Genomic DNA, 17584 nt, shown 5'->3' with positions numbered 1-17584 from the left:
ATGTGCAAACTCCTCACGGACAATGACCCAGAGCCGGGATCGAACCTGGGACCTCGGCGCCGAGAGGCAGCAGTGCTAACTGTACCACCGTGCTGCCCTTGCTGAAAGCATTAAAGGCCCCCATTTTGGAGAAGACACCAGAGGGATCGTCTCCCTAGACACTGAGAAAGCCTTCGATCGAATAGAATGGAGGTGCTTGATCGGTTTGGATTTGTCGCAAGCTTCACCATGTGGGTGAAGCTCCTGTATAGCGCTCCTATGATCAGCGTTTGGACGATTGCCACCAGCTTCAGTGCAAGGGGAATGAGGCAGAGGTGCCCGTTATCCTCACTCTTGTTCGCTGGCAATCGAGCCATTGGCCATCGTCCTTGGACCTGCAGAGTGGTAGATGGGCAGAGAGCACAACTTTGCTCTATGCAGATGACCTGCTCCTGTATGTATTGAACCCTCTGGCCAGCATGGGAAAGATAACAGGACTCCTTAGGGAGTTTAGTGCCTTCTCAGGTTAAAAATGCAACCTGGATAAAAGCAAAATACTCCCGAGAGGGAAGAGTGGAGCTGGAAGAGCTACCATTTAAAGTGACCCAAACCAAATTCAACAGAGAAACTTGGAGTGGGAGGGTAAAGATTCAGTTGTCAAAGTCTACATAGGTACTAACCACAAAGGAGAACAGGAACAGAGGTTCTGCTGAGGGAGTATGAACAGCTAGGAGCTAAATTAAAAAGCACAACCAAAAAGGTAATCATCTCTGGATTACTGGCTGAGTCGCAAGCTAATTGGCACAGGGTTAATAAGATTACGGAGGTAAATGCGTTCCTCCAAGATAGTTGTGGGAGAAATGGGTTTGAATTCATGGAGCATTAGCACTGGTACGAGGGAAGGAGGGAGCTGGTCCGATGGTACGGTTTCTATTTGAATCAAGCTGGGACCAGAGTCCACGCGAATCGTATAACTAGGGCTGTAGTTAGGGTTTTTAATTGGATGGGGGTGGGGAGAGGAGGGTTCAGTTGTAGGGGAAATTTAAAAAAAAATTAAAGGAGGCGGTAAGGGTACAGGTTAGCAATGTGGTGGATGGTTACCAGAAAATAAAGGTGAGGGACAGAACGGGTCTATGTCTTTATGCACCACGGAAATATAGAAGAGTAAGGAAATTTAGCGGTGGAACAAATTTTAAATCTTTGTGTCAAAATGCACAAAGCATTTGGAACAAACTCGACGAGTTAACGATGCAAAGAGAAACAATAGAGCATAATTTGGTGGGTATTACAGAAACATGGTTACAAGGAGACCAGGGGCGAAATTCTCCGACCCCCCGCAGGGTCGGAGAATCGCCCGGGGCTGCCGAAATTCTCCGCCACCCTGGAATTGGCGGGGGTGAGAATCGCGCCGCACCGATCGGCGGGCCCCCTGCGGCGATTCTCCGGCCCGCGATGGGCCGAAGTCCCGCCACTGAGAGGCCAATCCCGCCGCCGTGGTTTCAACCATCTCTGGTAGAGGATCTCTGGGGCTGGTTTAGCTCACCAAGCTAAATCGCTGGCTTTTAAAGCAGACCAAGCAGGCCAGCAGCACGGTTCGATTCCCGTACCAGCCTCCCCGGACAGGCGCCGGAATGTGGCGACTAGGGGCTTTTCACAGTAACTTCATTGAAGCCTACTCGTGACAATAAGCGATTTTCATTCATTTCATTAGAGGCGGGATTGGCGGCGCGAGCGGGCCCCCAGTGTCCTGGGGGGCGCGGTGCGATCGGACCCCGGGGGGTGCCCCCACGGTGGGCAGGCCCGCGGTCGGGGCCCACTGATCGGCAGGCGGGCCAGTGCCGTGGGGGCACTCTTTTTCTTCCGCCGCCACCATGGCCTCCACCATGGCGGAGGCGGAAGAGAACCCCCCTACCGCGCATGCACCGGTGATGACGTCAGCGGCCGCTGACGCACCGGCGAATGCATGAACCGGCGAAAGCCTTTCTGCCAGCCCCGAAGCCGGGCGGCGGGCGTCAATGGCCGTTGGCGCCGGTTTTGGCGCCAGTCGGCGTGGCGCCAACCACTCCGGCGCGGGCCTAGCCCCTAAAGGTGCAGAGAATTCCGCACCTTTGGGGATGCCCAACACCGTAGTTGTTGGCGCCACTCCCCTACGCAGGGACCCCCGCCCCGCCGGGTAGGGGATAATTCCGGCCCAGCTGTCTAGCCCACTGAGCTAAACCAGATTAATTAGTGACCTTATATTAAGAATCCTCTTGGTAACAGTGACCATAGTATGGTCGAGTTCAAGATTCAGTTTGGAATAGAACTCACACACTTGCATTCTGGAACTAAAGAAAGGTAATTACATAGGCATGAGGGCTGGTTTGGCTTGAGTAGAGTGGGCAGGAAGGCTAAAAGGTAGGACAGTTGATGAACTTTGGCAGTTGTTTAAGGAGATACTCCATTCCTCACAACTAAAAGATATTCCATAGAGGAAGAAAGATGATAATAGTAGTAAAAGACATCGATGGCTAAGCAAGGAGTTCAAGGACAATATAAAGACAAAATCTATGGGGCAGGATTCTCTGTTCCGCCAGCCCCGTTTTTCAGCGTGACACACCCCTACCAACGGCGGGATCCTCCGTTCCGGTAGCCAGCCAATGGGGTTTCCCACTGTCACCATCCCATGCTGTCGAGAAACCCGCAGGCGCGGGTGCGCAGCCGGCAGAGTGGAGAATCCCGCCGACAGAGAATCCCGCTGGTGGTATATCATATTGCAAAGTCCAATGGCAGGCTGGAAGATTGGGAAACTTTCAAACAAAAGTAATAAAAAAAGCTACGGTAAATTATAAAAGAAGACTAGTGCAGAATATCAAAAAGGATAGCAAAAGCTTCTAAGTACCGAAAAGGGAAGAAAGTTGCGAAAGTAAATGCTGGTCCTTTGCAAGATGAAACCAGAGAGTTAATATTAGGGAACACAGAAATGGCAAAGCTGCTAAATCAATACTTTGCCTCAGTTTTCATGGTGGAGGACACTAGCACCATTCCTATAGGAACAGGCAATTCAGAGGTAATAGAAAGGGAGGAACTTAGCAAAATCAGCATCAATAGGGAAACGGTACTCAGCAAACTATTTGGAGAAATGGTACTCAACAAACTATTGGGATTGAGGGCAGATAAGCCCCCCGGGCCTGATGGCCTACAACCTAGGGTGTTAAAGGAAGTGGCAACGGAGATAGTGGATCCATTGGTTATAATATTCCAAAGTTCCCTGGACACAGGACAGGTTCCAGTGGATTGGAAAAATGCTAATGTGACACCCTTATTCAAAAAGGGAGGGAAACAGAATGTGGGAAATTACAGACCAGTTAGTTTAACATCTGTTGTTGGGAAATTGTCAAAATCAGTTATCAAGGAAGTAATATCAGGACATTTGGAAAGACAAAACGCTATCCATCAGAGTCAGCACGGTTTCATGAAGGGCAAATCATGTGTGACTAATTTGCTAGAGTTCTTTGAAGATGTAACAGCAGATAATGGGGATCCTGTAGATGTAGTATATCTGGATTTATGGAAGGCGTTTGATAAGATGCCGCACAGAAGATTAATTCACAAGGTTAGGTCACAGGGGATTAGGGGTAATTTATTAGCTTGGATAGAAGACTGGCTGACAGATAGAAGACTTAAAGTCTAGGATAAATGGGTCTTTCTGCAGATGGCAAGATGTAACTAGTGGGGTGCCACAGGGTTCAGTCCTTGGGCCCCAGCTATTTACAATCTATATTAATGACTTGGATACAGGAATAGTAGGTTCAATGGCCAAATTTGAAGATGACACAAAAATAGATGAGACAGTAAGTTGCAATGAAGAAATAAGAGCCTCACAAATGGATAAAGATAGGTTAGGAGAGTGGGCCAACATGTGGCAGATGGAGTTTAACGTGGCTAAGTGTGAGGTCATGCATTTTGGTTCGAAAAATGGGAAGGCAACTTATTATATAAATGAGGAGAGACTGCAGGATGCTCCGTTGCAGAGGGATCTGTGGGTCCTCGTTCATGAGTTACAGGAAATTAGCATGCAGGTAAAGCAAATAATAAAGAAAGCGAAAGGAATGTTGGCATTTCTAGCTAAAGGAATAGAGTATAAAGGTCAGGAAGTGTGTTGCAATAAGGCCTGCAGTATTGTGCACAGCTTTGGGCTTCTTATTTCAGGAAAGATGTTGTGACATTGGAGGCAGTTCAGAGGGGGTTCACTCGGCTGATTCCAGAGATGTCGAGTTTGCCATATGAGAGATTGAACAATTTAGGCCTATACTGAATAGAGTTTAGAAGAATGAGGGGAAATCAAATTGAGGTATTCAAGATGATAAAAGTGAGGGATATTGTGGATGTGGAGCGGATGCTTCCTCTTGTGGGGCATTCTAGAATAAGTGATAATAATTTTAGGATAAGAATAGCAAATTTAAAACAGAGTTAAGGAGAAACCACTTCTCCAAAAGGGTTGTGAATCTGTGGAATTCACTACCCTAGAGTGCGGTGGATCCTGGAACAGTGAGTAAATTTAAACTTAACAGACAAATTTTTAATTGATAATGGGTTGAAGGGTTACGGAGACCGGTCAGGACGGTAGGGTTAAGACCAGGATGAGATCAGCCATGATCGAATGGCAGAGCAGGCTCGATGGGCCAAATGGCCTAATCGTCCTTCTATATCCTATGAACTTTTGAAGTTACCTTAGATACAAGTTGCCCACAACTGGATGAGACTCCACAAGTGTAATCTCTCTAAGCTGGTGGAGGAGCCAAAGAGAGTCCTGAGGATACGTCAGACCATCTTGCAGCTAGGATGAAACATGGGAAGCCTAGCCCTACTGAACCGCCTGTTTACCACTGGGCGGCAAACACGGAGAGGGTGAAGTGGTGGCTGAGGAAACCGGAGGTGGTCTGGGTCCGAATGGACGAAACCGCCTCAGGCTCTTGCACATGGACATCTCTCTGAGCACTGGCCACTGCAACACTCCTCCCTCCACCCCCCCCCCCCCCCCCCACCCCCCTCCCCCCGCCGCCCCGATGCACACACTCCAGGAGCCCGGTAGTACTGGCCACACTGAAGACCTGGAACCAGGTCACACTTGGTAGTATGTCTATGTTAGGGTCTGGTTTAGCACAGTGGGCTAAACAGCTGGCTTGTAATGCAGAGCAAGGCAGCAGCGCGGGTTCAATTCCTGTACCAGCCTCCCCGAACAGGCGCCGGAATGTTGCGACTCGGGGCTTTTCACAGTAACTTCATTGAAGCTACTTGTGACAATAAGCGATTATTATACTATTATTATATTATGTCAAGAGACCCCCATCTGCAACAACCATAGGTTCACACCGATGAAGATCGGCACCACATTTGGGACGTGGGGGGAGAACAGAGGGCCATTGGGATAAACAACATGTACAAGAACAGTAGACTGGCGGCCCTGGGGGAATTCACGGGGAAGCTCCAACTCCCAAAAGGGAATGAGTTCAGATACCTTTAACTGTATGACTTTCTCTGCCGGAAGACAAAAATGTTCCTCCAGAGTCCCGACACACACTTTTCGACACTTGGTGGGCTGGACTGGCTAAGGGACAACAAATGTGGCGACATTTATAGGCAACTCATAGAAAAGTTAAGGATCCCACTGGATGAAACCAGACAGAAAAGGGGGAGAAGCTGGGCATGGAGATAGGGGAGGATTCTGGAACGAGGCACCACACAGGATCAACTCCACCTCCTCTTGCGCCAAGCTATGTTTGGTGCAGCTCAAGTTGGTGCACAGGGCATACGCATGAGCGGGTTCTTCCTGGAGGCAGATGATAAGTGCGAGTGGTTTCAGGGGGCCCTACCAACCACACCCACATCTTCTGGTCCTGCCCCAGACTCTGAGTTCTGGATGACCGTTTTTGAGGCAATGTCCAGGGTTGTTGGGGTCAAGATGAAGATGAGCCCATCCGTGGTGGTCCTCAGGGTGTTAGAGCATCCAGAGCTCTGGACAGGGAAGGGGGCAGACGCCCTGGCCTTCACCTCACTGATTTCTAGGTGGAGACTTCTGCGAGGCTGGAGTGTCTCTCACATCTGGTTGCGTTCCTGAGACAAGAGATGATAAAATTCTCAATCAGATAATCCGAAGAGAGATTCCACAATACATAGAAGCAATTTGCAAACCTCTTTGAGGACCTGTTTGTGATCAACAACCAGCTGGGGGGAGGGGGGAATGCAGATAGGAAGGGGGGTTAGAAACAGGGGGAGGGAGGTCATGTGGTGTCGCAGGGAGTACTGCTGGGATGAAAGGGAGCTGCATACAGCAGATGAGAGGCAGGAAGGAAGGCCACTCACAGGAGGGGACACAGATCCCTCCCACGCATGGCAAACTGAAAAGGCAGACCATCCGAACCTCCATCGGAAATACAACGGAGGAACAGAACTCTCTCTCCCCCCCCCCCCCCCCCCCCCCCCCCCCCCGGCCGCCCCAACCATCACAATGATTGTAAATATAAATACAGTAGAGTTCTGGCATGATTGTAAATAATAATAATATTATATAATAATACAAATTATATAACAGTCCAAAGATGTGCGGGTTAGGTGGATTGGCCATGCTAAATTGCCCGTAGTGTCCTAATAAAAGTAAGGTTAAGGGGGGGGGGGGTTGTTGGGTTACGGGTATAGGGTGGATATGTGGGTTTGAGTAGGGTGATCATGGCTCGGCACAACATTGAGGGCCGAAGGGCCTGTTCTGTGCTGTACTGTTCTATGTTCTATGTAATACAATATAATAAAATATGAATGTAAAAGAAAATGCGAGCAAGGGAAAGCGACAGCCTGTTTTACAGATGTTTATGAAATTGCTGTTCGTAGAATCATAGATGTTACAGTGCAGAAGAAGGCCATTTGGCCCAACGAGTCTGCACTGGCCCCTGGAAAATCACCCAACCTAAGGCCACGCCTCCACACTATCCCTGTAACCCTGCCTAACCTTTTGGACACTAAGGGGCAATTTAACATGGCTAATCCACCTAACCTGCACATCTTTGGACTGTGGGAGGAAAGCGGAGTACCCGGAGGAAACCCACGCAGACACGGGAAGAACGTGCAGACTCTGCACAGACAGTCACCCAAGGCCGGAATTGATCCCCAGTCCCTGGAGCTGTGAGGCAGCAATGCTAACCACTATGCCACCATGCTGCCCAATTGCTTGGGTTTTTTTATTTTGTGTTCTTGCCAATGGCTCTGTCTCTTGCGTATAATCTTGTTATTAAATGTAAAAAAATCCCAATAAAAATATTTTTCAAAAGAAGTATAAGAGCAGCGATGTCATGGAAGCAGCCTCACCACCTAATTCCCCACCAAGTCATGCACCGTTATGACTTGGACATTAATCACTGTTCCTTTATTATCAATAAATTTGGATCTTAAGCCTCCATTTTTAACACCATCCAGGGTGCACCACCATTATGATGACTCCAACAATCCATGGAGAACATCCACCTTCCCAGACCAAATATATATAGTTTTCCTTGTGCTGTCTATGGCCTGAAAACAAATAAAAAAGTAAAGTCCATTTCCGCACCGCAAGATTCCACATATAATAAATTAAATAAATGGCCAATCTATTTTTATGTTTTGATATTACTTAAGGGAAGAATGATGACCAGCACTGCTATAAATTCCTTCTCTCTCCACCTGATGACACCGGGTTTTTTCTAAGCTGATGTCTGTTAATTGTTCATATTTAATAATATTAAAGCCAAAACTCTATCGTCCTCCAGATTTCTGATCCACGGACAAAAAGATTTGAAGTTCCTATCCAATTAAACATTCCCAGCTCAAAGCCAGGTGACGGTTCTACGAGGCTTTATGAGGTTACATTTACCAATTGCCCATTTGGGATCCAGGTCAGAAGAAAGAGTACTGGTGCCATCATGTGAGTATAGGATTTTTGGATTGTATTTTCTATTTTACAGTCAGTACAGATAACTTTCATATTCTCTTACACAAAGGCTGATAAATGGTAATGAGAAACAAGTGATCAATGCAGCACAAGAACTCTATGGAGCATGGTCATCGTGGATGATCCTCCCAATAAAATTAGTCAGAATTAACAAAGCAGTGAACTAAATTCACAACGGTTAACTCTGGCTTTACTGAATCAATTGATTTTCTTTTAAATTTTGAGCTACTGAACTCAATATTATAGTATTATGTTTACAAAAAAATTGGTTTCCGTGAGACTTCTAACATAAACTTTTGTCATAAAATGAAGATGTATCAAGAGAAACGATCTGAAAGTTTCAGTTCAGCCAAAAAAGGTCTTCATTATTTTACAATGTCACAACTGAATAATTTGTTTTTGCCTTCCCAGAGAAGTTGTTTTTGTTCAAATTTTGGCAGCTATTCAAATAATTAACTAATTAATTTTAGAAATACTACCTTCCATTTGCTCTTCTCCCGCAAATCTTTGAGATACCTGTGCTGCTCTAATTCTGACCTATTTAGCATCCCCGATTTTAATTGTTTTATGAATGCTGGCCGTGCCAATGCTGTGCATTTCTTTCCCCAAACTTCTCCGCCTCATCTACCTCTCATTCCTCCTTCAAGGGATTCCAGAACATTTACCTCTTTGACGAAGCTTTGGGCCATCTTCCCAAACATTTTGTTTAGTGGCTTAGTGTAACATTTGCTTTATAAAGTTCCAGTGAGGTTTTTGGGACACTTTATTACATTAAAGGATAAAGATAAAGGCATGATCTACGCCAACTGCATTGCGCAGAATGAGAGTGCGACGCAGTCGGTAGATTCCGGGAAAGGCCGCCTGTGGTCTTCCCGACAGCCATACACATCATGAGATCTACCCAGGTCTCACAGGGTGTCACAATCATGATTCCAGACACAATGGGCGGGACCAAGCTTCGCACACCTAACTAGGTTTAAAACCTGCCTTAGGCATGCTGACCCGGGATCTGTCGGGATCCCAGCATCCCCAGAGAGACCTCAGCTGGGCGCTGATCAGTGCTGATCCTCACAAATGTGGATTTGGAATAATGGCAACTGGGGATCTCCTGGACCATTGGAAGCCACTGAGTGGTTAGGGACAGCCAGGGTGGCCCTCTGGCCCTCCCCCTTGATTGCAGACACCTAGGTACTGTCAGGCTGGCACATTGGCACTGCTACCCTGGCATTGCCAAGGAGCCCTGGTGGCTCTACAATGTCGGCAGGAGCACTGTCATGGTGGCAGTGTCTGCCAAGGGTCAGGGCCTGAGGGGGGGTCATGCATATTAAAGGAGGGTTGAGGGGGATATGAAAGGTGAAGGAGATGCAGGGTGGGTATGAAGGGGACTCCGGAAGTTTGGAGGGGGGGGGAATGAAGGGCGGGGGTCCTGAAAGGGGAGGGTGCCCGAAAGGGGGTGTGGATAAGCGGATCCCTTAGCCACCCCATAGTGGGGTGTCATCATTTGGCGAAGGTGTGAGGTAATGCACATGTGAGTGTCAGTGCCTGTGGGTGAAGGTGTAGGGGACCCACAAGCCGACTTGGAGATGTGGGTAGCTTTTCAAAATGGTGGCCTGATCACTGAGGAGCTGGTCTGGACAGCGAGTGCAGCTCCCCAGTAATTAAAATAATTTTAAGGGTGCGATTTAACGGAAAAGTTTCTAAGTGTGCGGGGCTGCCGCGGGCTACCCAACGTTCAATCTGGTGAGGCCATCACTGGTATCAAATATTAACTAGTTTGTTTAATGAAGCCCCAAGAGCTTCGAGCTGCAAATGATTCACCGGGACCATGCTCGCCAGCCTCCCGCTACCAAGGGAGCGCAGTACTTAAACCTGCAGGGTAAACTCCACAAAACTGGCAGCCATGCCATCGAGGAGGCAGTCCCATGATATGCCGACCTGGCCGGACTTTTGGACACAGTCAGACAGGAAGTCCTGTTCCCCGAAGGTCTCGGAGGGTCCGCCACAGGCCGGCAAAACGGAGAAGCACGCCAGCGGAGAATCCCACCCCCTGTCCTTTGTGTGAACTCTTTCATACTTGCCCCTGATAATAGTAGTCAACGCCAGATTAGAATCTTGTCTAATTTTAATAGTGCCGCTGGTTAACTTCAATCTAAAATGCTAAGAATTGTGTTTTGTTTACTTTGTAACAGTTGGAATTCTCAAGTGCCTGGCTTCACGTTTACTGATCAATTCATACAGATTTCAACCCAGCTCCCTTCACAATACATTTATGGTTTTGGAGAAACTGAGCACCAAAGTTTCAAACACAAAATGAACGGGCAGACTTGGGGAATGTTTGCCAAGGATCAGCCACCTGGTGTAAGTTTATAAACCTGTTTCTTCAGCTGTGGTTTATTGTGTTTTATTACTAACATCAAGTGCTGTGAAAAATTGAATTACTCTGGCTGCACATCAAAGCTGGGCTTCAGTGTTGTAAGTCAAAGTGATTACAATTGCTTGAAGTTTTATTGTGAAGAACAACAGAGCCCATTCACACATAAATCACAGAGCTGTGATTTACTGTAACCCTTTATCTCGCCTTTCCAGGACCGTTGCCTGCAAAATTATGAAGCAAATAATTGAATGTTCCTCCGTTTGGCGGTGGATGCAGCAGGTTCATATAGAAATAGCTGACCAAATGTTGTTTATGCCAGATTAATGATCTCAGCTTTGATCTCTGTACCCTTGGCTAAAAGACAGAGCACTGTTGATTAAAATAAACAGCTGTTTATTTGCATTCTCAAATATATCTCCATCACAGGAACCTAGAAATTACTGTTAACGGATGAACAATTTGGCTAAATTCCACCATCTTCTGTTGTCACCCAATCAGTTTAAACAAGGGCCATCCAAGCCATGAAGACACAGGCCCAAAAATGCTTGACCTGTCTGTTTTAATGAGGTTAACATTGCCCCGGAAATAGTAGACATGAAATGTCATATGAATGAGTTAATTGCTCATCTGCATATCTTGCCAAGAGTAAACCCAGAAATTTGTCAGGCGCACAGTAAAAAAAAACTATTTTAAGAAGTGATTTGTATATTCATAGATTTATTCTTCTGCAAATAACATCTCTTGGGGCGACACAGTGGCACAGTGGTTAGCACTGCTGCCTCACAGCGCCAGAGACCTGGGTTTAAATCCGATCTTGGGCGACTGTGTGGAGTTTGCACATTCTCCATGTGTCGGTGGGGGTTTCCTCCAGGGTCTCAGGTTTCCTTCCACAGTGTAAAATCTTTTGGGTGAGGTGGATTGGCCATGCTAAATTGCACCTTAGTGCCTGATGCACGATCAATTACGACGAGACGAGAGTAGAGTGTAATCAAGGCTATATTACAGTAAGAAGTCTTACAACACCAGGTTAAAGTCCAACAGGTTTGTTTCAAACACGAGCTTTCGGAGCACGGCTCCTTCTTCACCTGAAGAAGGAGCCGTGCTCCGAAAGCTCGTGTTTGAAACAAACCTGTTGGACTTTAACCTGGTGTTGTAAGACTTCTTACTGTGCTCACCCCAGTCCAACGCCGGCATCTCCACATCAAGGCTATATTAAGCAGAGATGCATAGCCTCCCGCAGATGCTGCCGAAATGAGCACAAACATTTATAATCTGCCTACTGGGCGGACCCAACATGCAGGGATCTATCCCCACAACTGTAGTACAGGAGCCTTACTGTATTACACCTCATGTGATATATATACTACAGTGGTGACTACTGATGGAACCATCAATTCAGCGAACACGTGTAGTTGGATCTGAACAGAGGCTTTAATACACCTACAATAGAGCCAACCTATTCGTCGTTGAACTTCAGGTGAAATGGCAGGCTGGCTCTAAGGCACTGATCTTTATACATCGGTCCCAGGGGTAGGAGTCCTGGGTGGAGCCAAGGGAGGAGCCCAGTACAAACTCTCGCGTACTCCCAGAGCGACTCCCCCTGGTGGTCGGATAGTGCAACTGCACTTACAATGGGTAGATAACAAACATATATACATGGAGTGATATTGGCAACTATATATAGTGTGAATCACATTCACCACAACTACCACATTCATCCCCCATTAAAAAAGAGTCCAGCGGGGGTGGTGCAAGACTATTTACATGCATAGGCTAACATTTTGGGAAAGTTCATAAATTAAGATGATTGGGTGCCTAAATCCTCTGTTGTGAGCGCCGCAGTCCCGGTGGCAATGTAGGCATCGGTTCGGTCGCCGATGACTCCGGGAGCATGTCGACCTCATGTTCATCCCTGGGTGGGACCAAGGGAAGGACAGATCGTCCTGGAGCAGGGCCTGTGGTGAGATGCGCTGGGGGGAGGAAGGTATGGCGCCGGGGCAGAGGGGGGGAGTGGGGACCCAGCTGGTGCCAGGTCCCTGAGGGAGACTTGGCGGCTGCAGGGGTATGCCACGTAGGCGTACTGCGGGTTTGCGTGGAGTTGCTGTACCCTCTTGAACAACAGGTCTGCCTTGTGGAGCCACATGTGGTTGTGGAGCAAAATGGGTCCTGGAGCTGCCAGCCACATTGGGAGCGAAACCCCGAAGATGGACTTCCTGGGTAAGGCAAGGAGACGTTCATGGGGGCTTTCATTAGTCGCTGTGTAAAGTAGCGACCGAATGGAGTGAAGGGCGTCAGGGAGGACCTCCTGCCAGCGGGAGACCGGGAGATTCTTGGACCATAGGGCCAGCTGGACAGCCTTCCAGACCGTCCCATTCTCCCGCTCCACCTTCCCATTTCCCTGGAGGTGGTAGCTGGTTGTCCTGCTTGAGGCGATGCCCTTGCTGAGCAAGTACTGGCGCAGCTCATCGCTCATAAATGAGGATCCCCGATCACTGTGGATGTAGGCGGGGAAACCGAACAGAGCGAAGATGGTGATGAGTGCTTTGATGATGGTGGCAGGCGTCATATCGGGACATGGGAAGACGAAGGGGAATCTGGAGTATTCGTCGACCACGTTAAGGAAATACGTGTTTCGGTCGGTGGAGGGAAGGGGACCTTTGAAATCCATGCTGAGGCGTTCAAAGAGATGGGAGGCCTTCACTAGGTGCGCCCGGTATGGCCGGTAGAAATACGGTTTGCACTCCGCGCAGACCTGGCAGTCTCTAGTGATAGCTCTGACCTCTTCAATGGAGTAGGGAAGATTGCGGGCCTTTATGAAGTGAAAGAACCGGGTGATCCCTGGATGGCAGAGATCGGCGTGTAGGGTCCGGAGTCAGTCCGCTTGTGCGCTGGTACATATACCTCGGGATAGGGCGTCAGGGGGCTCGTTGAGCTTCCCGGGGCGATACAAAAATCCTGCCACCAGCAAACGGTGCACTGCTGAGAAACAGGTGGCTGGGGGACTGGAAAATCCAGCTCCATATGTCTTTTATCAGCCATACCCAAGGGCAGCACAGAAGTTGATTTCATACATATACACCGGGTGGAAACTTCACCTCAGTGCACAGAGTGCTGGCAGATGTGGGAAGATCGTCGCGTAGCTCTCCAACTGCACAGCCGAGTGTTCTTTCCAGATTTTATTGCAGTCTGTGCAAAAGAAATCTGAAGGCCTGGTTTTCACTGTCACCCTGGCGGGGTTGGACACACAATGCCTGTTTGATAGAGATTGAGGTACCATCTTTAAAGGATGCCCTCTCTGTAATAGATATAAATTCCCCACCCCCCTCTCCACTCAGAGAACTCACCTCTGAAATATCACCCTGGCACAGGTTGACACTGCCAGGTTATCAGTGCCAGGTTGTCAATGCCAGGTAATGCCACACTCCCCCAGGGGCTATACGTACCTAGATGCCCCGGCAGGTTCCCCTCGACGGCTTCATGTTTTTTAAGACTATTAAAACTTGCTGCCACAACTGGTTTAGCTCAGTGGGCTAGACAGCCGGTTTGCAGAACAAGGCCAGCAGCATGGGTTCAATTTCCGTACCAGCTGAGAATTCTGAATTCTCCCTCTGTGGGATTCAGGGTGATTTTGCAGTTTGGATCAGAAATTGGATAGCTGATAGAAGACAAAGGGTGGTGGTTGATGGAAAATGTTCTAACTAGTGTCCAGTTACTAGTGGTGTACCACAAGGATCTGTTTTGGGGCCGCTGCTGTTTGTGACCTGGAGGAGGACGTAGAAGGATGTGTGAGTAAATTTGCAGATGATACTAAAGCCGGTGGAGTTGTGGACAGTGCAGAAGGATGTTACAAGTTACAGAGGGACATAGATAAGCTGCAGAGCTGGGCTGACAGGTGGCAAATGGAGTTTAATGCAAAAAAGTGTGAGGTGATTCATTTTGGAAGGAATAAAAGGAAGACAGAGTACTGGGCTAATGGTAAGATTCTTGGTAGACGTCTAAGACGAGCAGAGAGATCTCGGTGTCCATGTCCATAGATCCCTAAAAGTTGCCACCCAGGTTGAGAGGGTTGTTAAGAAGGCGTACGGTGTATTAGCTTTTATTGGTAGAGGAATTGAGTTTCGGAGCCATGAGGTCATGTTGCAGTTGTACAAAACTCGGGTGCGGCCGCATTTGGAATATTGCATGCAGTTCTGGTCGCCACATTATAGGAAGGATGTGGAAGCATTGGAAAGGGTACAGAGGAGATTTACAAGGATGTTGCCTAGTACGGAGGGAAGATCTTATGAGGAAAGGCTGAAGGACTTGAGGCTGTTTTCGTTTGAGAGAAAGTTAAGAGGTGACTTAATTGAGGCATACGAGATGATCAGAGGATTAGATAGGGTGGACATTGAGAGCCTTTTTCCTTGGATGGTGATGTCCAGCACGAGGGGACATAGCTTTAAATTGAGGGGAGATAGATATAGGACCGATGTCAGAGGCAGGTTCTTTACTCAGAGAGTAGTTAGGGCATGGAATGCCCTGCCTGCAACAGTAGTGGACTCGCCAACACTAAACGCATTCAAATGGTCATTGGATAGGCATATGGACGATAAGGGAATAGTGTAGAGGGACTTTAGAGGGGATTCACAGGACGGCGCAACATCGAGGACTGAAGGGCCTGTACTGCGCTGTAATGTTCTATGTTCTATGTACCCAAACAGGTGTCGGAATGTGGCGACTAGAGGCTCTTCACAGTAACTTCATTGCAGTGTTAATGTCAGCCCACTTGTGGCAATAAAGATTATTTATTTATTCGGTGAAGGGGGAATATATTGCAGGGAAGCCCTGTAGTGATATTTAAATTTATTAAAATTTCCCTTCTGGGCAAGAACCTCATTACATCACCAGCGGGAATCCCGTTTCCCAACTCCCGCGAGAATTTGTGCCTGCGTCACCATTTACGCCGTCGGCTAACATGGGCTCAAAATTACCCCCCACAATCACAATGTGAAGATGAATGTACGGTTGTTGATGGGAAGTAAAGTTTTTGCACATTACATACATAGAACATAGAACACATAGTGCAGAAGGAGGTCATTCGGCCCATCGAGTCTGCACCGACCCACTTAAGCCCTCACTTCCACCCTATCCCCGTAACCCATTGTATTCCAAAAACAGAGATTTTATGTTATACTCTTCCAGCATCTATGTCTAAGGTGACTGCTTTGAGGATATTTTAAAATGGGATAAAATGACAAATGATGTTTGTCGAGCAGAGAGGAAACAAAAAATCAATGTTATCAGTCCTACAAAATGGATTCAAAATAATGCTGAAATTTTTAGGGAAATGGAAGGGAAGTAGATTTCAACAGAAATGAGAATAAAGTTTATGTGATGACCATGGATTTCGTTTGTACACAATTTGAGAGATGGCAGCGACTGAGTTGATGATGTACTGCAGCAGAAATGCTGCATCTAATCTCAGACCAGGAATTCATTGACATTAGGAACCATCAACTTCACTCCCACCCCCACACACTCATGGGAACATCAGAAACGATTCTAGGTTTGGTGTTATTGGAAATGTCCCTCTGAGAATGTGAGTAATTTTCCTGTTTTAAGTGGCAGCCATCTAAATTCTTCTCCGGTTGCAGGAGTATAGTGAGGGATGAGCTATTACGATCAGTGTGGGCATTAAGCATGTGATTGGTCTATAGATTCTCAGATGGAATGATAAGCGAATAGAATCTCACGCTCATTGCACTTTGCTTCTCTCTACTGACAATTATAATATCCCGTGACTACTAGAAAAAAAACTTCAACTGAATTGAGTTTTCTACCAGTGAACAAAGGGCAAATAGCTGATTAGCATAAATATAATGTAATGAGTAAACCTTTATGTGAGAAAATAAATATCATTATTAGAAATAAAATAGTTACTGTATGAAGAATGTCTATGTACACTGGTTGGGGCTCTTATTTTACCTTCTAATAAAAGTCGATAGTCCAATTGATTGGAGGTATCAAAATAATATTTTCTTGCTAATTATTCACTTGGATACACTTGGTTAAGAACTGAATCAAAACTTAGAAATGAAATATCAAACGATACATAAAAGGGTCGAACCCATGGCAAAAAGCATAAAACGTAAAAGTATAAAGAAATCACTTTAAAAACAAACAGATAGATGATTCAAGAATTCAGAAATGCAGGAATTCAGGAACAAGACGTTGACCACGAGGTCCTACTTTTCAGGGAATTCTTATCTCTGGTTTAATCCCTCATTTACTCTCATTGGTTTCTAATTCTCAGCTGAGACCTCCCGGTTCGTTCAAATGGATGTCTGTTATTAGAGGATGATTTATTAATCAACCAGGGGACATTACTTAAGACTGGTGCCCATCAAGATTAACTTGGTGTCTGTGTGCGCAATCTTAGGAAAATTACTGGAAATGTTTTTCGCTCCACAGCTCGGCCCGGAGACCTTGCTATGACTGATTAGTTGATGCATTCTTATTGCTGAATACACTGGAATACAATGGCTGATTTCATCATGTGAAACATTGTCTGAAACAATGTCTGGATTCCCACAGTCAAGACACTTTTAAAAATGTTACCTCTCAGCCAATTGCATTCAATTAGCACCTAAAACTATCAATACTCTATCAACACTGAAAGAAGCTTTGTCTGTGATACATTGATAGATGCCGTTGATTGTCTCTGATGTGAGGAAACACTCAATTTACACTGCACTGAATTTTAAATATAGAATTCTACATATTTCAAAATTACACTGATAATTAATGAGACAGATTGATCAAATCATGAATGATGGAAATCCAAAATAAAGCACATGGGGTTTGAAATGTACAGCAATTTGCTCAGTATCAGTGGCAGCACAGCGAAACACTGGTTTGCACTGCTGTCTCACAGCACCAAAGACATGGGTTCAGCTCGGTAATTGTCTGTGCCGAGTTGCATGTTCTCCCTGTGTCTACTTGGATTTGCTCCAGGTGCTCCGCTTTTCACCCACACCAAAGAGAGAATAATAATAATAAGAATCTTTATTGTCACAAATAGGCTTACATTAACACTGCAATGAAGTCACCGAGAAAAGCCCTTTGTCGCCACACTCCGGCCCCTGCTCAGGTACACAGAGGTTCAGAATGTCCAAATTACCTAACAGCACATCTTTCGAGACTTGAGAGAGGAAACCCACACAGACACGGGGTGAATGTGCAGACTCTGCACAGTGACCCAAGTCGGGAATCAAACTTGGGACCATGGCATT

At 46.7% G+C, this 17584-nt stretch overlaps 1 protein-coding gene across 6 annotated transcripts in view; it reads left to right on the top strand.

The window, feature by feature from the left end:
• The window catches only part of si (sucrase-isomaltase (alpha-glucosidase)), a 200304-nt gene that overhangs the window by 125239 nt on the left and 57481 nt on the right, over positions 1–17584 (top strand). For all 6 annotated transcript variants that reach the window (XR_005462898.1, XR_005462899.1, XR_005462901.1 and 3 more), the window contains 2 exons: positions 7758–7912; positions 10129–10297. Coding sequence is in view for 2 of the 6 variants with exons in the window: in XM_038816696.1 (XP_038672624.1) it covers positions 7758–7912; positions 10129–10297 (324 nt within the window). In the remaining 4 variants the exon portion in view is untranslated. The remainder of the gene's footprint in view (positions 1–7757; positions 7913–10128; positions 10298–17584) is intronic.

This window comes from Scyliorhinus canicula, chromosome 13 (assembly GCF_902713615.1).
Source record: "Scyliorhinus canicula chromosome 13, sScyCan1.1, whole genome shotgun sequence".
Lineage (NCBI taxonomy): Eukaryota > Metazoa > Chordata > Chondrichthyes > Carcharhiniformes > Scyliorhinidae > Scyliorhinus > Scyliorhinus canicula.
Note: the sequence above shows the minus strand (reverse complement) of the source record. Positions and strands in the feature narration are given on the sequence as shown.